At 38.7% G+C, this 24,170-nt stretch overlaps 1 protein-coding gene and 1 pseudogene across 1 annotated transcript; one reads left to right on the top strand and one right to left on the bottom strand.

Annotated features, from left to right (window-relative positions):
* Positions 1-5,254: 5,254 nt before the first annotated feature.
* Positions 5,255-23,674, bottom strand: ARGFX (arginine-fifty homeobox). The gene is made up of 5 exons (XM_081571849.1): positions 23,584-23,674; positions 19,961-20,092; positions 14,034-14,114; positions 7,842-7,990; positions 5,255-5,865 (listed from the first exon to the last, which is right to left on the bottom strand). The coding sequence occupies exons 1-5, from the start codon at positions 23,609-23,611 to the stop codon at positions 5,455-5,457; spliced, it is 801 nt and encodes a 266-aa protein (XP_081427975.1). The 5' UTR covers positions 23,612-23,674; the 3' UTR covers positions 5,255-5,454.
* LOC145538920 (ras-related protein Rap-1b-like) lies at positions 14,521-15,069 on the top strand (annotated as a pseudogene).
* Positions 23,675-24,170: the final 496 nt, after the last annotated feature.

The following is a 24,170-nucleotide window of genomic DNA, read 5'->3' on the forward strand; positions in this document are numbered from 1 at the left end:
AGGACTTAGAAGAAATAAAAAGGAATCAATATAGAATGAATAATGAAATAAAGGAGATAAAAGACACTCTGGAGGGAACCAACAGTAGAATAACGGAGGCAGAAGATAGGATAAGTGAGGTAGAAGATAGAATGATGGAAATAAACGAAGCAGAGAGGAAAAAAGAAAAAAGAATCAAAAGAAATGAGGAAAACCTCCGGGACCTCTGGGACAATATGAAACGCCCCAACATTCGAATCATAGGAGTCCCAGAAGAAGAAGATAAAAGGAAAGGCCATGAAAAAATACTCGAGGAGATAATAGTTGAGAATTTCCCTAAATTGAGGAAAGAAATAGTCACAGAAGTCCAAGAAACCCAGAGAGTTCCAAACAGGATAAACCCAAGGCGAAACACCTCAAGACACGTATTAATCAAATTAACAAAGATCAAACACAAAGAACAAATATTAAAAGCAGCAAGGGAAAAACAACAAATAACACACAAGGGGATCCCCATAAGGATAACAGCTGATCTTTCAATAGAAACCCTTCAGGCTAGAAGGGAATGGCAGGACATACTTAAAGTAATGAAAGAGAATAATCTACAACCCAGATTACTGTACCCAGCAAGGATCTCATTCAGATATGAAGGAGAATTCAAAAGCTTTACAGACAAGCAAGAGCTGAGGGAATTCAGCACCACCAAACCAGCTCTCCAGCAAATGCTAAAGGATCTTCTCTAAACAGGAAACACAGAAAGGATGTTTCAACACGAACTCAAAACAACAAAGTAAATGGCAACGGGATCATACTTATCAATAATTACCTTAAATGTAAATGGGTTGAATGCCCCAACCAAAAGGCAAAGGGTTGCTGAATGGATACAAAAACAAGACCCCTATATATGCTGTCTACAAGAGACCCACCTCAAAACTAGGGACACACACAGGCTGAAAGTGAAAGGATGGAAAAACATATTCCATGCAAACGGAGACCAAAAGAAAGCAGGAGTCGCAATACTCATTTCAGATAAAATAGACTTTAAAATAAAGGATGTGAAAAGGGACAAAGAAGGACACTACATAAAGATCAAAGGATCAATTCAAGAAGAAGACGTAACAATCATGCATATATATGCACCCAACATAGGAGCACCACAATATATAAGGCAAATACTAACAAGTATGAAAGGGGAAATTAACAATAACACAATAATAGTGGGAGACTTTAATACTCCACTCACGCATATGGATAGATCAACTAAACAGAAAATTAACAAGGAAACACAAACTTTAAATGATACAATAGACAAATTAGATTTAATTGATATTTACAGGAGTTTCCACCCCAAAACAATCAATTTTACCTTTTTCTCAAGTGCACATGGAACTTTCTCCAGGATAGATCACATCCTGGGCCATAAATCTAGCCTTGGTAAATTCAAAAAAATTGAAATCATCCCAGCCATCTTCTCTGACCACAATGCAGTAAGATTAGACCTCAATTACAGGAAAAAAACTATTAAAAGTTCCAACATATGGAGGCTAAACAACACGCTTCTGAATAACCAACAAATCACAGAAGAAATCAAAAAAGAAATCAAATTATGCATAGAAACGAATGAAAATGAAAACACAACAACCCAAAACCTATGGGACACTGTAAAAGCAATACTAAGGGGAAGGTTCATAGCAATACAGGCGTACCTCAAGAAACAAGAAAAAAATCAAATAAATCAACTAACTCTACACCTAAAGCAACTAGAGAAGGAAGAAATGAAAAACCCCAGGGTCAGTAGAAGGAAAGAAATCTTAAAAATTAGGGCAGAAATAAATGCAAAAGAAACAAAAGAGAACATAGCAAAAATCAACAAAACTAAAAGCTGGTTTTTCGAGAAGATAAACAAAATTGATAAGCCATTAGCCAGACTCATCAAGAAACAAAGGGAGAAGAATCAGATCAACAAAATTAGAAATGAAAATGGAGAGATCACAACAGACTCCACAGAAATACAAAGGATCATAAGAGACTACTACCAACAGCTATATGCCAATAAAATGGACAACTTGGAAGAAATGGACAAATTCTTAGAAAAGTATAACTTTCCAAAACTGAACCAGGAAGAAATAGAAGATCTTAACATACCCATCACAAGCACGGAAATCGAAACTGTAATCAGAAATCTTCCAGCAAACAAAAGCCCAGGACCAGACGGCTTCACAGCGGAATTCTACCAAAAATTTAGAGAAGAGCTAACACCTATCCTACTCAAACTCTTCCAGAAAATTGCAGAAGATGGTAAACTTCCAAACTCATTCTATGAGGCCACCATCACCCTAATTCCAAAACCAGACAAAGATGTCACAAAAAAGGAAAACTACAGGCCAATATCACTGATGAACATAGATGCAAAAATCCTTAATAAAATTCTAGCAAACAGAATCCAACATCATATTAAAAAGATCATACATCATGACCAAGTGGGCTTTATCCCAGGAATGCAAGGTTTTTTTAACATCCGCAAATCAATCAATGTAATACACCACATTAACAAATTGAAAGAAAAAAACCATATGGTTATCTCAATAGATGCAGAAAAAGCCTTTGACAAAATTCAGCATCCATTTATGATAAAAACCCTCCAGAAAGCAGGAATAGAAGGAACATACCTCAACATAATAAAAGCTATATATGACAAACCCACAGCAAACATTATCCTCAATGGTGAAAAATTGAAAGCATTTCCCCTAAAGTCAGGAACAAGGCAAGGATGCCCACTTTCACCACTACTATTCAACATAGTTTTGGAAGTTTTGGCCACAGCAATCAGAGCTGAAAAAGAAATAAAAGGAATACAGATAGGAAAAGAAGAAGTAAAACTCTCACTGTTTGCAGATGACATGATCCTCTACATAGAAAACCCTAAAGACTCTACTAGAAAATTACTAGAGTTGATCAATGAATATAGTAAAGTTGCAGGATATAAAATTAACACACAGAAATCCCTTGCATTCCTATACTCCAATAATGAGAAAACAGAAAGAGAAATTAAGGAAACAATACCATTCACCATTGCATCAAAAAGAATAAAATACTTAGGAATATATCTACCTAAAGAAACAAAAGACTTATATATAGAAAACTATAAAACACTGATGAAAGAAATCAAAGAGGACACAAACAGATGGAGAAATATACCGTGTTCATGGATTGGAAGAATTAATATAGTGAAAATGAGTATTCTACCCAAAGCAATCTACAGATTCAATGCAATCCCTATCAAGCTACCAATGGTATTTTTCACAGAACTAGAACAAATCATCTCACAATTTGTATGGAAATATAAGAAACCTCGAATAGCCAAAGCAATCTTGAGGAAGAAGAATGGAACTGGAGGAATCAACCTGCCTGACTTCAGGCTCTACTACAAAGCCACAGTCATCAAGACAGTATGGTACTGGCACAAAGATAGAAATATAGATCAATGGAACAAAATAGAAAGCCCAGAGATAAACCCACGCACATATGGACACCTTATCTTCGACAAAGGAGGCAAGAATATACAATGGAGAAAAGACAATCTCTTTAACAAGTGGTGCTGGGAAAACTGGTCAACCACTTGTAAAAGAATGAAACTAGAACACTTCCTAACACCGTACACAAAAATAAACTCAAAATGGATTAAAGATCTAAACGTAAGACCAGAAACAATAAAACTCCTAGAGGAAAACATAGGCAAAACACTCTCCGACATAAATCACAGCAGGATCCTCCATGACCCACCTCCCAGAATATTGGAAATAAAAGCAAAAATAAACAAATGGGACCTAATTAAAATTAAAAGCTTTTGCACAACAAAGGAAACTATAAACAAGGTGAAAAGACAGCCTTCAGAATGGGAGAAAATAATAGCAAATGAAGCAACAGACAAACAATTAATCTCAAAAATATACAAGCAACTTCTGCAGCTGAATTCCCGAAAAATAAACGACCCAATCAAAAAATGGGCCAAAGAACTAAACAGACATTTCTCCAAAGAAGACATACAGATGGCTAACAAACACATGAAAAGATGCTCAACATCACTCATTATTAGAGAAATGCAAATCAAAACCACAATGAGGTATCATTTCACACCAGTCAGAATGGCTGCTATCCAAAAGTCTACAAGCAATAAATGCTGGAGAGGGTGTGGAGAAAAGGGAACCCTCTTACACTGTTGGTGGGAATGCAAACTAGTACAGCCACTATGGAGAACAGTGTGGAGATTCCTTAAAAAACTGGGAATAGAACTGCCATATGACCCAGCAATCCCACTGCTGGGCATATACACCGAGGAAACCAGAATTGAAAGAGACGCGTGTACCCCAATGTTCATCGCAGCACTGTTTACAATAGCCAGGACATGGAAGCAACCTAGATGTCCATCAGCAGATGAATGGATAAGGAAGCTGTGGTACATATACACAATGGAATATTACTCAGCCATTAAAAAAAATACATTTGAATCGGTTCTACTGAGATGGATGAAACTGGAGCCCATTATACAGAGTGAAGTAAGCCAGAAAGAAAAACAATAATACAGTATACTAATGCATATATATGGAATTTGAAAGATGGTAACGATAACCCTATATGCGAGACAGAATAAGAGACACAGATGCATGGAACAATTTTATGGACTCTGAGGGAGGAGGGTGGGACGATCTCGGAGAATGGCATTGAGACATGTGTATTGTCATATGTGAAACAGAGCACCATTCCATGTTCGATGCATGTGACAAGGGCTCAGGGCCGGGGCAGTGGGATGATCCAGAGGGATGGGATGGGGAGGGAGGTGGGTGGGGGGTCCGGGAAGGGGAACACATGTAAACCCATGGCTGATTCATGTCAATGTATGGCAAAAACTATTACAATATTGTAAAGTAATTAGCCCCCAACTAAAATAAATAAATTTATAAAAAATAAATAAATAAATAAAACCTCCAAAGAAAAAAAAGGAAAAAAAAAAAGTGGACAACCTTTAAAGGCTGTTGACCTTTTAAAAAGTCAAAGGTAGTTTTGGGAAGAGGGAATTTTGGAGTCTCATTGGCCATCTATGGGTCTGGAAAGGCCTCTCTAGCAAGAGTCACAGGGCTAATTGTATAGTACTGAGCTATATTTAGGGGAAACTCCCTAGTTTTTATAACATTTCCATGGAAATCAAAATAACACTGGGCCAAATATTTGGGTTAAAAACAGACAAATGTAAGAGCACATATGAGATGCAAGAAGATCCTTTTTCTATACTGTCTGATATTTATTAGTACTTGGATCAGAGAAACCCAAAGTGCACCGTAATAGAGGGGTTCTGGAATTCCAGGCTGTTCTGCAGACTGTAGATTGCAAAGCTCCAGCTTCTCATACTGAAGCAGGTCTGTCCAGGAAATAAATCTACAGCTGGATCAGCAAAGACTCTAAGAGAGGAACTCTATTCTAACTGGGCCTTTTTGGTGAGAGATACTGATATAGCAAATAGAAGGAAGAGTTGGCAATGTCATCCTCATCAGGAAAACTATACAGTTCCATGATTTGGGTGATGTCAAATGCATCAGAATACAAAGCAGGAACTGAGGCCACTAGCCTCTCCAATTGAGGATCTTGCATTTGGACATCACTTGTAGGAATCTCCATGATGATCGAGTCCCCTGCCCAGGGGAAAGGGTCTAAGAGCTGAGGTGAGAGGGAGTTATAGGAATCTGAAACCGCAAGGAGAAAAGAATGAGGGCTGGTTGATGCTGTGGGCACATCCTTGGCTGGAAGGACCCGGCTTGGTGGCTTTAGTGATTGCTGCTCTTGCTGGTGCTGCTGCTTCTTCATTTTGAACCGCCGGTTCCTGAACCAAATCTGGAGTAGGGGAAGAGAGGAAATTATGGTCTGTTACTGGAGAAGGGGTTTGAGGCTTCTCCTGAGTCAAAAAATTCAGACTGTAACTCTCATGTTCTCTCCAAGTCACTATGATACTGAATTCTGAGAGAGCAGAGGTAGGTATGATTGGAGTCAATAGGAACAGTGAAGGATTTGGGCTGGGCCCCGGAGAAAAATAAACAAAGAAAGGAAATATTTTTCAGAAGAAGCACAAGCTGGAATCAAGATTGCCGGAGAAATATTAATAAACTCAGATATGCAGATGACACCACCCTTATGGCAGAAAGTGAAGAAGAACTAAAGAGCCTTTTGATGAAAGTGAAAGAGGAGAGTGAAAAAGTTGGCTTAAAGCTCAACATTCAGAAAACTAAGATCATGGCATCCAGTCCTGTCAATTCATATCAAATAGATAGGGAAACAGTGGCTGACTTTATTTTTGTGGGCTCCAAAATCACTGCAGATGGTAATTGCAGCCATGAAATAATTTTTTTAATTTATTATTTTAATTGGAGGCTAATTACTTTACAATATTGTAGTGGTTTTGACATATATTGACATGAATCAGCCATGGGTGTACATGTGTTCCCCATCCTGAACCTTCCTCCCACATCCCTCCCCATCCCATCCCTCTGGGTCATCCCAGTGCACCAGCCCTGAGCACCCTGTCTCATGCATCGAACCTGGACTGGCGATTCATTTCACATATGATAATTTACAGGTTTCAATGCTATTCTCTCAAATCATCCCACCCTCGCCTTCTCTCACAGAGTCCAAAAGACTGTTCTATACATCTGTGTCTCTTTTGCTGTCTCGCATATAGGGTTACCGTTACCATCTTTCTAAATTCCATATATATGCATTAGTATACTGTATTGGTGTTTTTCTTTCTGGCTTACTTCACTCTGTATAATAGGCTCCAGTTTCATCCACCTCATTAGAACTGATTCAAATGTACTCTTTTTAATGTAACCAAGAAATTAAAAGATGCTTACTCCTTGGAAAGAAAGTTATGACCAACCTAGACAACATATTAAAAAGCAGAAACATTACTTTGTCAACAAAGGTCTGTCTAGTCAAGGCTATGGTTTTTCCAGTAGTCATGTATGGATGTGAGAGTTGAACTATAAAGAAAGCTGAGTGCTGAAGAATTGATGCTTTTGAACTGTGGTGTTGGAGATGAATCTTGAGGGTCCCTTGGACTGCAAGGAGATCCAACCAGTGCATCCTAAAGGAGATCAGTCCTGAATATTCATTGGAAGGACTGATGTTGAAGCTGAAACTCCAGTACTTTGGCCACCTGATGCGAAGAGTTGACTCATTTGAAAAGACCCTGATGCTGGGAAAGATTGAGGGCAGGAGGAGAAGGGGACGACAGAGGATGAGATGATTGGATGGCATCATCGACTCAATGGACATGAATTTGAGTAAACTCTGGGAGTTGGTGATGGACAGGGAGGCCTGGAGTGCTGCAGTCTGTGGGGTTGCAAAGAGTCGGACACGACTGAGTGACTGAACTGAACAGTGAGCAATATCGTAACAAAAATTTCGGGGCTCCGCAGACTCAAAGGTTGGAGTTGTTGTCTGTTGGCAGTGTTGTAAATAAATGACAGCAGGGTTTTGCTAGAGAAGATCCTAAATGAGAGTCTGTCTGAATGACAGCATTTCTCTAATGTGAATTCTGTCATGCCTCTGGAGTTCCAATTCGAGTGATACTATGCATTACCTCTGTAACCCAGTCACTTTGCTCCCAAACCTCAGTTTTCCTCATCTTTTAAACTGGATGATAATAAAACCAACATGTGTTAATACAGTGTGCCCAGCTCAGTACTAGCACACAGTAGGGATTCAATAAATGAAGTGTTACTACTACTGTTTTATGGAGGGAATTTCCAGGCTGAATAGTAGAATGTTATTTGGATGAGGGTTCAAAGCACATCTCCAACGATCAGACAGACCTTTACTGTTGACTCCGGTAGGTTGAGTTTTAAAGCAAGTTCTCTCTGGAGATTTTTATCTGGAAACATGTTGCAGCTAAACAGAGCCTCCAGCTCCTTATACTGTGTGTGGGTGAACGAGGTGCGTTCATGACTCTTCTTCCATTTTGCTGTGGAGCAAGAGATAGAGAAGGGGTGGTCACGTAACACAATTCCCTTCCCGCTCAAATCCCCCAGAACACCACCACTGTGAATTTCCCATGACTTCCCTCCCCCTCAATCAGGCTTGGAATCCAGAAGGTTAAGTAAGCTCCGAGGTCTTGACTCTAGGAGGCTGAGTCCTATGAAATTTAGTTTGTTCCTGATGGGAAATGTTACCTCTTTAATTTTCTCTGTACTCAATTCTGTCTATCCTGCCTAACCTCAGGGCAGCAGACAGTGGTCTCCCTTGTCTTCTTTCCTACACTTTGTTTCTTTTAGAAACTGAGAAGGAACTTCATGTTCCCTTCACCTGAATATGCAACACATTCTTCAAAATGGTTTCCTCTTTTTATTTACTCATCAGAAACCTATCTATCTCAATTGGAAAATAGGATTTTTCTTCTCCAGGCTTTATGAAGCTCTAGTCACTCCTCTGGGAAGAGGTTCATAGAAATGAGATATAACTAAAGATGTGGAGACAATTGAAAACTATGGAATATTTTTTTAAATGGCAATGGAGAGAAGGAAATTTTCTAAGAAAATATGATTAACAAAATTTGCTGAAAAAGAGCTGCAGACACTGAATAGACTAATAACAACCGCCCCAAAACACAGGTAAGTTATAGAGTTTAAGCCAATGCTGTGCTAATTCTCAATCACATATTTGTTGTTGTTTAGTCACTAAGTCATGTCTGACTCTTCTGTGACCCCATGGATTGTAGCCCACCAGGCTCCTCTGTCCATGGGATTTCCCAGGCAAGAATACTGGAGGGGGTTGCCATTTCCTTCCCCAGGGAATCTTCAATCTTTCTGACCCAGAGATGGAAGCTGAGTCTCCTGCATTAGCAGGCAGATTTTTTTTTTACCATTGAGCCACCAGGGAAGCACAATCACATACATAAATGTACATATGTCTTAAGTATCTAATTTAATTTTAAAGTTCATATACAAGTATTTGAAATCAAATATATAAAATAGTGGGCTTCCTAGTTGACACTAGAAGTAAAGAGTCCACCTTCCAATGCAGGAGATGCAGGAGACCTGAGTTTGGTCCCTGGGGTGGAAAGATCATCTGGAGTGGGAAATGGCAACCGTCTCCAGTGTTCTTGCTTGGAAAATTCCATAAACAGAGGAGTCTGGCAGGCCACAGTCCATGACTACAAAGAGTTGAACATGACTGAGCACAGCACAGCATATAAAATATTAATTTATAAATATTTATTTTTCTACTCACAATTTACAAAACTATTCAAACTGTTTGCATTTACCTTAACTAGCCATATCTTCATTGACACTCTGATCCTATTAATTAAATAGTGTAGTTTTACCAAGCACATAGTCTTCACTTTGAAATAAATTTTTTTGTGATACAGCACTTTTGTAATGTGTTTATGAAATGCTATTACTAGAAATTTCATTTTAAGTTACAAGAAACTTATATAATATTAAGAGAACTGTTTTGCCCCCACATTCATCCTGTAGGGTATATCTGATCTCTACAACTTACTAGTTACCATATTCTTTAAAACAAGAAAATGTTTTGTTCATGTATTTGGCTAAGTCGTGTATGGAAATAGTACAAGATTGAAGCCATCTTTGTTCCCCAGCCACTTAATTACTCTCTAGAGCTGTTCTGTACTCACTACTCAACACAGCTATCAAACACATAAATGTACCTAGCTCCACCAAGGTACTGAATTTTTAAATTTTATTGAATTTTAGTTTAACTTTATCTTTTTTCTCTTTTAAATTTTAGTTTAAATGCTGATATTTAATCCAGTTATTGGGAAGTTTTTTAGTATGCCTAGAACAGCTTGCATATGTGAATATACTCTTTCAACTGTAAATTTTATGAACTCTAAATGCAGAGTAAGTATTTCTGATGAAAATTTAGTGTTTAGATTGTGATATGCCAGTAAGTACAAATTATTCACTGGATTTCAAAGTTTTGATATGAACAGAAGAATGTAACTATCTCATTGGACTACATTTTATCTGTTTAGCAAAAAGATGTTACGGGTTAAGATGTGAAATCTTATATATATAATATCAGATTTTTAATTATGTATTAAAAATAAAAGTAAAGGCTTTAAATTTATTATCTCTTTGTATATTAAACACAAATATAAAAGTAAATTAAATAAAAAGCTCATAGGTGATAAAATGGAAAAGATTAACCTTTGTGTATATGTTTAACTTTTTACATACTCTTAAATAATTATCAGCTTGCTCTGTGTTTTTTTGTAATGTTATCCCTTTTAGTTAAGCTATAACATTTTTTTTTGCCTCAAAGATTTATGCCTATATCTTGGTGTAATAATCATATTCTTCTGAAAACTCCTTTCTGGTATTTATCAAATGGATTTTGGAGCTGTTGGTTGTGGCTTCCCAATTATCGGTGGACAAAGATTCAGAAGGAAGATAGCAGGTAATTATCAGGGCTTAAAACAAGAAGGAGGCCACCACCCCCTCCCCAAACATCAATAAGGATACACTGTAAAGTTCAGCAGAACATTCTGAGAAAAGCCATCTGTGAAAAGATGCTTTTAGACCTACAAAAGTTGAAATAATCCATCACCAGCCAATCTGTACTATAGGATATGTTATAGGTCATCCTTCAGACAGAAGGAAAATGTCATCTATCTTAAAGGACTTGTATCTGAAATATACATCTCAAAATAAGACAACAAATATTCCGATTAAAAATCCTATTATTCTAGTTAATAGATTTGAATAAGCTTTTCAGCAAGAAGATGTATAAATGGACATGCGGAAGAATGTAGAGAAATTGAAATGTTCATACAATAACTGGAAACTGCAGGTTGGATTGTGAAATGATAGAGTCACTTTGAAAAACTGTCTGGCAATTTCTTCCTAGGAATCTACCCAAGGGAATAAGAACATTTATCTATGCAAAGATGTATGCTGCTGCTAAGTCGCTTCAGTCGTGTCCCACTCTGTGCGACCCTATAGACGGCAGCCCACCAGGCTCCGCCATCCCTAGGATTCTCCAGGCAAGAATACTGGAGTGGGTTGCCATTTCCTTCTCCAGTGCATGAAAGGGAAAAGTGAAAGTGAAGTCGCTCAGTCGTGTCCGACTCTTAGCGATCCCATGGACTGTAGCCAACCAGGCTCCTCCGTCCATGGAATTTTCCAGGCAAGAGTACTGGAGTGGGGTGCCATTGCCTTCTCCTGCAAAGATGTATACCCAACTCTTTATAGCAGCATTGTTCATAACTGCCATGTTGGTAAAATCCAAATCTCCTTATTGAATGAATACACTACACAAACTGTATTCATCCAATGGAATGCCATTCAGCAATAAAAGTAATGGATCACTGATGCATTTTACAATTTGAATGAACCTCAAAATCACTATGCTAAAGAGATATATATTTGCTGAGACTGAATGATAGACTCATGAAACTATACTATTCTGTTTTTATTTTTTTTTGGCCACACTGCACAACTTGTAGGATCTTGGTTCCCCAACCGGGGATTGAAACCAGGCTGCAGCAGTGAAAGCACCAAAACCTAACCCCTAGACCACCAGGGAACTCCTCTCTGTTTTTGTTTATATTCAAAATTTTCTATATAGTAAAATGTTAAATAAACAAGTAAAATGTAATATTCAATGATTATTTTTTCCAAAAGGAAATGGATTCATCCTGAGATGGAACTCTTATGAGCAGGAACTATATTTGTTAAGGTAAGTGCTGCAAGTGAAGTGGAGTTTGTTGTTCATTTGCTCAGTTGTGTCCAACTCTTTGTGACCCCATGCACAGCAGCATGCCAGTCCCTGTCCTTCTGTCCTTCACTATCTCCTGGAGTTTGCTCAAACTCATGTCGATTGATTTGGTGATGCCATCCAACCATCTTATCCCCTGTCGCCCCCCTTCTCCTCCTGCTCTCAATCTTTTCCCAGTGTCAGGGTCTTCTCCAATGAGTCGGCTCTTCACATCGGGTGGCCAAAGTATTGGAGCTTCAGCTTCAGCATCAATCCTTCCATGAATATTCAGGGTTGATTTCCTTTAGGATTGACTGGCTTAATCTTCTTGCAGTCCAAGGGACTTTCAAAATTCTCCTCCATACCACAGTTTGAAAGCATTGATTCTTTGGTGCTCAGCCTTTTTTATGGTACAACTCTCATATCAGTACCTGACCACTGGAAAAACTATAGCTTTGACTATACAGACCTTTGTAGGCAAAGTAGTATCTCTGCTTTTTAATATGCTGTCTAGGTTTGTCATAGCTTTTCTTCCAAGGAGCAAGCATCTTTTAATTTCGTGGCTGCAATCACCATCCACACTGATTTTGGAGCCCAAGAAAATAAAATCTGTCACTGTTTCCATTTTTTCCCCATCTATTGCCATGAAGTGATAGGACCAAATGCCATGATCTTAGTTTTCTGAGTGTTAAGTTTTAAGCCAGCTTTTACACTCTCCTCTCACTTTCATCAAGAAGCTCTTTAGTTTCTCTTCACTTTCTGCCATAAGGGTGGTATCATCTGCACATCTGAGGTTGTTGATATTTCTCCTGGCAATCTTGATTCCAGCTTGTGCTTCACCCAGCCCTGCATTTCACATGATGTACTCTGTATAGAACTTAAATAAGCAAGGTGACAATATACAGCTTTGACCTATTCCTTTCCCCATTTGGAACCAGTCCATTGTTCCATGTCCAGTTCTAACTGTTGCTTCTTGACCTTCATACAGGTTTCTCAGGAGGTAGGAAAGGTGGTCTGGTCTTCCCATCTCTTCAAGAATTTTCCAGTTTGTTGTGATCTACACAATCAAAGGCTTTAGCATAGTCAATCAAGCAGAAATAGATGTTTTTCTGGAACTCTTGCTTTTTCTATGATCCAGGTATTGGCAATTCTGTCTCTGGTTCTTCTGCCTTTTCTAAATCCAGCTTTTACATCTGTTAGTTCTTGGTTCACATACTGTTGAAGCCTAGCCTGAAGGATTTTGAGAATTACCTTGCTGGCATGTGAAATGGGAGCAACTGTGTGCTAGTTTGAACATTTTTTGGCATTGCCCTTCTTTGGGATTGGAATGAAAACTGACCTTTTCCTGTTTGTGGCCTCTGCCATTTTCCAAATTTGCTGTTATATTGAGTGCAGTACTTTAATAGTAGAAATTTTGTTACAAAGTGTAGTTTTCTAGGAATGTGATCACAGATTAGTTCAACTCTTCACCTTAGTTTCATCAAGCAAAGAGAATGCTCTGAATGTCTATTTACTTTATAATAAGAATTGTAATGTATTACATGAATGTATTAATTTAAGTCATTACTACACATGAAACAATAATACATACCACGTCACATATACCACATTAATGTTTTATTAGTTTTGTTATTGTAGAATATTTGTCAGTAAAAATGAAGTCTTTGCTTTAAGTTACAAACTATATTTAACATGGACTATGTAACTTCATTACATTTCTGATAATTAGTTCATTGCCCATGACTCTACCGATCTTTTATAACAATTAACCTACGCAGAATATCAAGTGTAAATTAGGAAAGTATTGCCTGTTAATTAGCTAAATGGTTTTATAGAAAATAATTCTTCCATAAGATTTATTGTATGTGGGATGAGCGCACACACACTGCTATATATAAGACAGATGACTGATAGAGACCTACTGTACAGCACAGGGAACCCTATCTTATATTCTGTGATAATCTATATGAGAAAAGACTCTAAAAAAGAATGAACATATGTGTACCTAAGTCATTTTGCTGTACACCTGAAACTAATACAGTATTGTAAATAAACTATACTCCAATAAAATTAAAATATTAAAAAAAATCTAATATGTTGAGGGAAAGGGGTTGCATATCAAAAGTTTCTTTCTTCAAACAAATATTTGGTGGATTCCCACATGTCTACTGAAATAAAAACTAATTAATAGTAAAAACAAAACCAAAAAACCATATTGCTCACTCCTATTTCCCCATATAATATGAACAGGAGGTATACTTTCTTTAAAACTAACAAATTTATACCTTTCACTTTCGAGGGCCCGGGTTTGATCCCTGGTTGGGGAGTTAAGCTTCCACACGTCGTAGGTTGTGATGAAAAAAATCCTATGTATAATGACATCAAAATATATATTATAAAATGCCTAAGAATACATTTTAATGAAATGTGTAAGGACTAGATGAAATAAGCTATAAAATTGTTTTAAAGAGCATAAATGATTTGAATAGAGAAATATATTCTTAAATGACTGAACATATAACCATATAATTTCATTTTAATCTTAATCAACATCTCAGTAGAAATCTTTACTGAGCTTGACAAGCTGATCCTGAAATTGAGAAGAGAGGGCCAACCTTGCCAAGAGTCAGGCTTCTAAACAAACCAGCCCTGGCAGCTGCAGCAACAGGACAGACTTGGTGACAGAAGCATGGACACAGAGGGAGCTCAAGGCTCTTGGCTGCAGAGCCCCGGGGACAGTGTGAGAGGTACTAGCTCTTACAAGTTTGCACTATGTGTGGGTATAAGCTAGCAGTTCTTGGTTCAGGAGACATTGGAAAATTGACTCTAACTGTACACTTTATTCAAGGAATTTTTATTGAAACTATAATCCTACAATAGAAGATTATTATAGAAAGCAAGTTAAAGTAGATGCAAAACAGTATATGCTTGAAATCTTGAATAGTATAGAAATAGGCCATTTACAGTGATGATAGATTTGTACATGAAACATGCACAAGCCTTTGCTTTATTTTATTCCTACACAGCACAGTTCATATTTAATGATACATAAGATCTGAGAGAACAGATTCTTTAAGTTAAAGACACTGATGATGTTTCAAAATTCTGGTTGGTAATAAGTGTGACGTGGAAGATGACGGAGTTGTAAGAAAGGAACAAGTTGAAGTCTAGCAAGAAAATGGAACAACTGCGTGTTCTTAGACTCCTCTGCAAAATAGAAAATAACTTAATGAGATATTTTATAACCTAATGTGGCAAATTAGCAGGAAAACTCCACTGTCTGGGAAGGCCTGCAAAAAGTCTCCATGTTGTCAGCTTTAATATGCTAAATGCATTGTAACGCTGAGCCAAGTCGGAAGAAATGTTGCCCAATACAACAGTGCTACCAGTTATAGACTACTTTAAGTAGTACTGACACCTTTAACAATATTGTCTTCCGATCAAGCACACAGAATGTCTTTCTGTGTATTTCTGTACTCTTTATTCTCTAACCCGGGAAAATAACAAGATTCAAAACTGAAATATGGTTTCTACTGAATGCATATTGCCTTTCCACCATCACAAAACATAAAAATTGAAAAATCATCAGTAGAACCATTGTAAGTCAGGGACTGTCTGTATATATTTCAGAATTCATCAAGATACAACTTTGACTAGGAAAACTTGAAAGTTGTTTACTTTGCTGCCTGAATAAAATGTGAGTTCTGTTACTAAGATACAATTTATAAAGATAAATCTGTGTATGTATTAATACACAACTACTCTCTCTATAAAATATTTTTCCCGTTTACCCACAATATTGGACCACAATATTCTTGTGTGATATTGTGATATATAACACATATATATTTTAGTCTTTGTCCATGGCTCCTGGCTCACAACTCCCCAAATTCTTAGAATTTCCTAATCCATAAGAGCAATGGGAGCATCTTTTGTTATAATACTTTTGTCTTTTTTCCTCAGTTTTTGAAATTTCTTCAGAGCCATCAAAGTGAAATGAGTGTCTTGATATTCACATTAAGCTCCTTTCAACCACAACTGACTTCATGTTAATGAAGTGGCCTTAACTGATTTTGTTAATGAGGTGACTTTTGGAAATCTTCTAAAGATGGGGAACTAGTTGCCCAGGGAACCGACCCTGATTAGAGGACTGAAATTTTCAACGCTGCATCATGATTTTTAGGGAGGGGAGAGGGGCTGGAGTTTGAATCAGTCACCAATGGGCAGTGATTTAATCAATTAAGATTATGTGATGAAGCTTCCATTAAAAAACCAAAAGGATGGGAGGGTTCAGAGAGCCTCTAGGTTGATGAACCAGATCACATCCATGGGCTGCCTAGCCAGATCTAAACTCATGAGCACAGAAGCTCTTTTGTTTTAGTCCTATGTATGTCTTCATCCAGCTGTTGATTCTTATTCTTTAATATCCTTTGTAATAAAATGGTACTCAGGTAAGTAAACAGATTTCCTGAGTTCTCTGAGCCACTTGCAAATTAATGAAACCCAAGGAGGGTGTCATGGGAACCTTTAATTTATAGCCAGTTGGTTAGAAGCACAGACAACCTGGTCTTGTGACTGAAGTAAGGGTAGTCTTATGGGACTGAGCTCTTAACCTATGGAATCTAATGCTTTCTCTGGGTAGACAGTGTCAGAGTTGAGTTGAATTGTAGGATATTCAGCTGGTATCAGGAGAAATGTGGGGGAAAAAACCCTGCATAACACATTATCAGAAGTGTCAGGATTGTATTCTGCCTTGGAAAAGAAGCTTTCTATATTTTTCTTTCTCTTTGCTTCAGTCTTTCTCTTCTAGAAAAACATTCTCCCTTGCTCTATATCTTGTGTTCTCAGTTTATCTATCATAATTTGATTAGACATGGGCCAAAGGCACTTGATCTTGATATGAAATTTATAACTTCCCCCTTTATGATGGGAATAGCTTTTGAATATATTTTTGGAAAGATATATAAGAGATATAACAGGGAATTCCCTGGCTTCGCAGTGGTTAGGACTCTGCACTTCCACTTCAGGGTTCCTGGTTGGGGCCAAACAAACAAATGAACAAAACCCCAAAACCAAGAGCACCAAAATCACAACTAGTTGTTGAACAACAATAGAAAGAAAGACACTGGAACCCACCAAGAAATGATACCCCAAATCTAAGAACAATGGAGAAATCCCAACAGGATGGTAAAAGGAGCACAATCATGATAAAATCAAATCCTACACCAGTTGGGTGAGCCACAGACTGGAGAACAATAATACCAAAGAAGTTCTCACACTGTTGTGAAGGTTCTAAGCCCTACATCAGGCTCCCCAGCTTGGGGATCAGCAAAAGTACTGAGAATTCCTAGGGAATCTGACTTTGAAGGCCAGTGGGATTTGATTACAGGACCTCCACAGGACTTAGGGGAAACAGAAACTCCACCCTTGGAGGGCGCAAACAAACCTTGTGTGCACCAGGACCCAGGGGAAAGAACAGTGACCCCATAGAACAGTGAGTCAGACCTACCTGTGAGTGTCTCCTGCAGAGCTGTGGGTCAGCAATTGCCCACCATGGGGACAGGGGCACTGGTGGCAGCAGTCAGATGTAAGTCCTCTTGGAGATTCCCAATAGCCATACCATAGAGCCTGTAGACTCCAGGAATGGGTTACCTCAGGCAAAACAACTAACAAGGAGGGAGTGCAACCCCACCCATCAGCAGACAATTGGATTAAAAGGATTAAAGTTTTACTGAGCATGACCCTGCCCACCAGAGCAAGACCCAGTTATCCCCATACCCAGTCCCTCCCATCAGGAAGCTTGTACAAGCCTCTTATCCTCAACTACCAGAGGGCACAAGAACTACAATCTCATAGCTTCCAGACCTAGTACAACAATCACAGAAAGCTAACCAAAATAAGAAATAGGACTATGTCCCAGATGAAGGAACAAGATAAATCCTGGATAAATGGAATGGATAAATGACCTGGAAGGTGAAATGGTGGAAATCACTGTTGTAAAACAGAATATAGAAGAATGAAAAGAAAGACAACTTAAGAGAACTCTGGGACAACATTAAATGCACCAATATTCGCATTATAGATGTCTCAGAAGAAGAGAGAGAGAACAACCCTGAGAAAACATTTGAAGAGATAATAGCTGAAAACTTCCCCAACATGACTTCCCTGGTGGCGCAGATGATAAAGCATCTGCCTACAATGCGGGAGATCAGGGTTCAATCCCTGGGTTGGGAAGATCCCCTGGAGAAGGAAATGGCAACCCACTCCAGTACTCTTGCCTGGAAAATCCCATGGATGAGGAGCATGGTAAGTTACAGTCCAGGGGGTCACAAAGAGTCGGACACAACTGAGCGACTTCACTTTCCCCAACATGGGAAAGGAAATAGTCAACCAAGTCCAGAAAGCTCAGAGGAGCCCAGGCAGGATAAACCCAAGGAGGAACACACCAAGACACACATACTAATAAAACTGACAAAAATTAAAGATACGATGTTAAAAACAACAAGGGAAAAAAGACAAATAACATACAAGGGAAATCCCAAAATGTTATCAACTGATTTCTCAACAGAAACTCTACAAACCAGAACAGAATGGCACAATATATTCCAAAGATGAAAGGGAATACCCTACAACCAAGAGTACTCTACCCAGCAAAACTCTCTTTCAGATCTGATGGCAAAATCAGAAGCTTTCCAGACAAAGTTAAGAGAATTCAGCACCACTAAACCAGTTTTACAACAAATGCTAAAGGAACTTCCCCAGGCAGAAAACACAAGAGGAGGAAAAGATCTACAAAAAATAAATCCCAAACAATTAACAAAATGATAATAGGATCACACGTACAGATAATTACCTTAAATGTAAATGGATTAAAGGGCTTCCCTGATGGCTCAGCTGGTAAAGAATCTGCCTGCAGTGCGGGAAACCTGGGATCCCTAAGTTGGGAAGATTCCCTGGAGAAGGCAACAGCTACCCACTCCAGTATTCTGGCCTAGAGAATTCCATGGACTATACAGTCTATGGAGTTGCAAAGGGTTGGACATGACTGAATGACTTTCACTTTCTTTCAAATGAATTAAATGCATCAATCAAAAGACTGGCTGGGAGGATAAAAAGAACAAGAGCCATATGTGTTGTTTACAAGAGACCCACCTCAGACCTACAGACACTTACAGACTGAAAGTAAGGGGATGGGAGAAGGTATTTCATGCAAATGGAAATCGTAAGAAAGCTGGTGTAGCAATACTCATATAAGACAAAATAGACTTTAAAATGAAGACTGTTATAAGAAACAAAGAAAGATATTACATAATCATGAAGGGTTCAATCCAAGAGGAAGATATGACAATTATATATGCATCCAACATAGGGGCACCTCAATATGTAAGGCAAATACTAACAAAAATAAAGGGAGAAATTGACAGTAACACGATAATAGTAGGGGACTTTTATATCCCACTTTCATCAATGGACAGATAGGACAGAAAATCAGGAAACACAGACCTTAAGGAGAAATATCATATGAAATTCTTTATATTTGGAATCTAAAAAGAAATGATACAAATGAACTGGCAAAACAGAAAGAGACTCATAGACTTAGAAAACAAACTTATGGTTGCCAGTGGGAAAGGAATAGTTAAGGCCCTACTTTCACTTCACTTGGGAAGATCATGTGAAAAAAAAGAAGTGAAAGTCACTAAGTTGTGTCCTACTCTTTGCGACCTCATGGACTATACAGTCCATAGAATTTTCCAGGCCAGAATACTGGAGTGGGTAGCTGTTCCCTTCTCCAGGGGATCTTCCCAACCCAGGGATCAAACCCAGATCTCATGCATTGCAGATTCTTTACCAGCTGAGCCACAAGGGAAGCCCAAGAACACTGGAGTGGGTAGCCTATCCCTTTTCCAGCAGATCTTCCCGACCCAGGAATTGAACCAGAATCTGTGGCATTGCAGGCAGATTCTTTACCAACTGAGCTATCAGGGAAGCCCTATTATGGATACATGTGTGTATATGTATGGCTGAGTCCCTTTGCTGTTCACCTGAAACTATCATAACATTGTTAATTGGCTATACCTCAATGCAAAATAAAGAGTTGAATGTGAAAAACAAAAACAAGAGAAGATAATAAATAACTATTTTAAAACAAATCCAAAATACAATTATAGGGTCCCATGTAAAGAAGGCAACAGTGTAGGAGAGTTATACTCACTGGCACCAGTTGGTATCTGTGAATCATCCTGGAAGTTCATGCTAGAATCATCCATGTAGACAAAAGGGTCTGGCTGGGGATTCTCTTGGACTATTTTGTTCATCAGGGGTGCTGACATCTGGCAAGGAAAGTCTATGAGAAAGAAGACACTGATGAAATCATTCATTCACTAGAAAGCAATGTTTTCAAGAGGACTAGGTTTGCTGTAGCAATCTCAGACAAATAAGGTTAACCGCTGGAGTCTCCACCCCTGATATAAGTGATTCACATTTTATACCATAGAAAAATACTCCATATGTATTAATCAAAAATGAAACTTTGGAAGTATTAAAAGAAAATGTGTGCCAAACCCTCAGAATGGGAGAAAATAAGAGTAAATGAAACAACTGACAGAGATTAATCTCCAAAATAAACAAGTAGCTCATTCAACTCAATACCAGAAAAATGAACAACCCAATCAAAAAGTGGGCAGAATACCTAACAGACATTTCTCTTAAGACATATAGATAGCTAATCAACACATGAAAAGGATCTCAACATCATTCATTATTAGAGAAATTCAAATCAAATCTACAATGAGGTATCACCTCACAATAGTCATAATGGCCACCATCAAACAATAAATGCTGGAGAAGGTGTGAAGAAAAGGAAACTTTCTTGCACTGTTGGTGGGAATGCAAATTGATACAACCACTACAGAAAACAGAATGGAGAGTCCTTAAAAAACTAGCAATAAAACTACCTACCATATGACCCAACAGTCCCACTACTGGGCATATACCCTGAGGAAACCATAAATGAGAAAGACAGATGCACCCCAATGTTCATTGCAGCACTATTTATAATAGCTAGGACATGGAAGCAACCTAGAGGTCCATCGACAGATGAATAGATAAAGAAGTTGTGGTACATATGCACAATGGAATATTAGTCAGCTGTAAAAGGGAATGCACTGGAGTCAGTTGGGCAACCCACTCCAGTACTCTTCACTAGAGAATTCTGTGGAGAGAGGAGCCTGGTGGGCTGCTGTCCATGGGGTCACACAGAGTCGGACACGATTCAAGCGACCTAGCACGCATGTATGCATTGGAGAAGGAAATGGCGACCCACTCCAGTATTCTTGCCTGGAGAATCCCAGGGACAGAGGAGCCTGGTGGGCTGCTGTCTATGGGGTTGCACAGAGTCGGACACAACTGAAGCGACTTAGCAGCAGCAGCAGCAATGAGGTGGATGAACCAAGAGCCTCTTTATACAGAGTGAAGTAAGTCAGAAAAAGGCAAATACCATATATTAATGCATATATATGAAATCTAGAAAGATGGTACTGATGAACCTATCTGCAGGGCAGTAGTGGAGATGCAGACATAGAGAATAGACTTGTGGACTCATGAAGGGGGGAAGGAGAGATTGGAGCGAACACTGAAACATATACATTACCATATGTAAAATTAGATAGCCAGTGGAAATTTACTGTATGATGCAGGAAGCTCAAATCCAGTGCTCTGTGATACCCTGGAGGGGTAGGATGGAGTGGGAGGTGGAACAGAGGTTCAAGAAAGAGGGGACATACGTATACCTATGGCTGATTCATGTTGATATGTGGCAGAAACCAACACGATTGTAAAACAATTATCCTCCAATTAAAAATAAACTTAAAAAATATATGTCAATATCTTTGTGACAGAGTAAGGGGATATTTTCTTTAGTAAGATTGTTGAAACAGTCCATACATGAAAAGATGGACAAATTAGACAATTAGACTAGATCAAATGACCTTAGATTTCTCATCAGAAACTGAGGAAGACAGACAGTAGAACCAAATCTCTGAAGTACTGAGATAAAAGAATTGCCAACTCATAATTGTATATCCAGAAAAATATCTTTCAGTGGAGGACTTGCCTGGCAGTCGAGTGGTTAAGACTCAGGCTTCCAATGCACAGGGTGCGGGTTTGACTCCTGGTTGGGTAGCTAAGATTCCACATGCCTCATGGCCAAAGAACCAAGTGTAAAACAGAAACAATATTGTAACAAATTCAATAAAGATTTATAAATGGCCCATGTTAAAAAAAATCTTAAAAGAATGAAGGTGCAATGATGACATTCTCAGATTAAGAGAAACTATCAGGTCTGTGGCCATTAGTCCTGTTCTATAGAAATGTTAAAGCAAATTCTTTAGGCTAAAGGGAAAATTGGAACTTTAGGAGTTAAGAGCCACAGAAATAGTAAATATCTGATTAATATAATAATATTTGGAGATGTTTTCCATGTTAGACATCTAAATGCTTCATATACGTGATTCATGTAATCCTCAACAAACACATGGGGATACAGTTGTTAGTATCCTCTTATAAATGAAGGAAAATTAAGATCTTAAAGTCTGCGCAGCTAGACAAACTTACCTGGAAAAGAAGGTTTTATTAACTCCTGTGTGCAGAATATAAATCCCTACACACTTTCCCAGGAAGAGCATTCTGAGAGTCTACAGCTTGTATGTTCTAAGTTGACTCAGTCATGTCTGACTCTTTGCGACCCCATGGACTGTAGCCTGACAGGCTCCTCTGTCCATGGGATTCTCCAGGTAAGAATACTGGGGTGGGTTTCCATTTCCTTCTCCAAGGGATTGTCCCGACTCAGGAATCGAACCCACATCTCTTGAGTCTCTTGCATTGGCAAGCGGGTTCTTTACTACTAGCGCCACATGGGAAGCCCAAGTCTACAGCTTAAACTGGCATATTAAACAAAGAAGCATAGGTTTCATCAGGGCTTCCCCTGGTGGCCCAGTGATAAAGAATCTGCCTGCCAATGAGGGAGATGTGGGTTCGATTCCTGGGTCGGGACGATCCCCTTGAGAAGAAAATGGCAACACACTCCAGTATTCTTGCCTGAAAAATGCCATGGACAGCACTTACTCAGCAAGTATTTATTGCCCGCCTTCTACAGCCTGTTCTTATAAGCCTGGTGATTCTGCAGTGAACAAAACATACAAAAACTACTTCTATGATGGAGCTTCTGATGATGAACCGTCTAATGAGGACTTTCCAAAGTCCAAGCTAGCACAAACTGGGGAAGTATGTGAGCCCTGGGAAGCAGACACCAACTTTCATAACAAGGAGTCTCACATTTACTCCCTGAGTTTCAGAAAGCAGTCAGATCACCTGATCTTCCCTCTGCTTTATCAGCCCTCTCCAATGGGGATGGAGCTGAGTGATTTGCTTCTTTTTAAAAATAATTTTATTTTTATTTTTGACTGCCCTGGTCTTCATTGTTCCCCGCAGGCTTTCTCTAGTTGCGGCGAGTGGGAGCTACTGTCTAGCTCCAATGCTTGGGCTTCTTTCTCATTGCCATGGCTTTAGGCAGAGGCTTTAGGCACCTGGGCTTCAGTAGTTATGGTTCCCAGGCTCTAGAGAGAGGGTTCAGCAGTGTGGTGCTTGGGTTTTGCTGCTCCACTGTATGTGAGACTGAACCCGCATTCCTTGCATTGGAAGGCCAATTCCCACCCACCGTGCCACCAGGGAAGTCCTCGATCTGCATCCTTAATCTTGCTCCTTTGGTCTTTTAAATCCTTTTTGACCACTTAAACCCCACATTTTGCAGCCCTCCCCTCCACCCTTTCCCGTGCTCACCTGTCATGAATTCCCTTGGAGTGCCCATTTTCAAGCTGATTTATGTGCCTCTTTATGCAGTTCCTTAAGTGTGTCCTTATGGTGAAATACCCTGTATTTAAATATAACTTGATACCATCAGACCCTTGCACCACCCAGATACATCCCTATTGTCCCACCCTTCATTCATTCAATCATTTATTTATTCAATAAAAGTCTGCTTAGAGACTAATTAACTGTTGCTAGAAATAGTCATTATTCTCTTTATACTCAGACTCCCTACCTTTGACCAACCTTTTAAGCTGGCTCTTGTGTCCTTTGATAGCACCATTTCCTTACTTTTACACTTGCATCATTTAAAGTTATAGGTCCGTCTCTTTAAAACAGTAGTTCAACTGGAGACTTTTAACTTGGATTAAGTCCATTAATGTTTGATAGGATAATGATTAGTAGTGTATGTGGACCTACTTACTTATCTTTGTTGTTTTTTGTATTCTTTTTTTTTTTACTTTTCCTGCCTTTTATTGGATTGGTTACAGGTATTCCCCACCCCTTCCCACAATGGTGTATAAGTCATATACAGGGCTTAAAATTATCATTCATTTTTT

The sequence above is a fragment of the Giraffa tippelskirchi genome, chromosome 2 (assembly GCF_054371585.1).
Source record: "Giraffa tippelskirchi isolate mGirTip1 chromosome 2, T2T-mGirTip1v1.2.pri, whole genome shotgun sequence".
NCBI lineage: Eukaryota > Metazoa > Chordata > Mammalia > Artiodactyla > Giraffidae > Giraffa > Giraffa tippelskirchi.

Bases quoted from the DNA above. Each gene is read 5' to 3' on its own strand.
- ARGFX (XM_081571849.1), bottom strand. From the start codon at position 23,611: ATGGGCACTCCAAGGGAATTCATGACAG. The intron at 20,093-23,583 runs GTGAGCACGGGA...TCTTTCTCATAG, and splicing joins TCCAAGGGAATTCATGACAG to ACTTTCCTTGCCAGATGTCA. The intron at 7,991-14,033 runs GTATAAATTTGT...CTTGCTCCACAG, and splicing joins CGGGCCCTCGAAAGTGAAAG to CAAAATGGAAGAAGAGTCAT.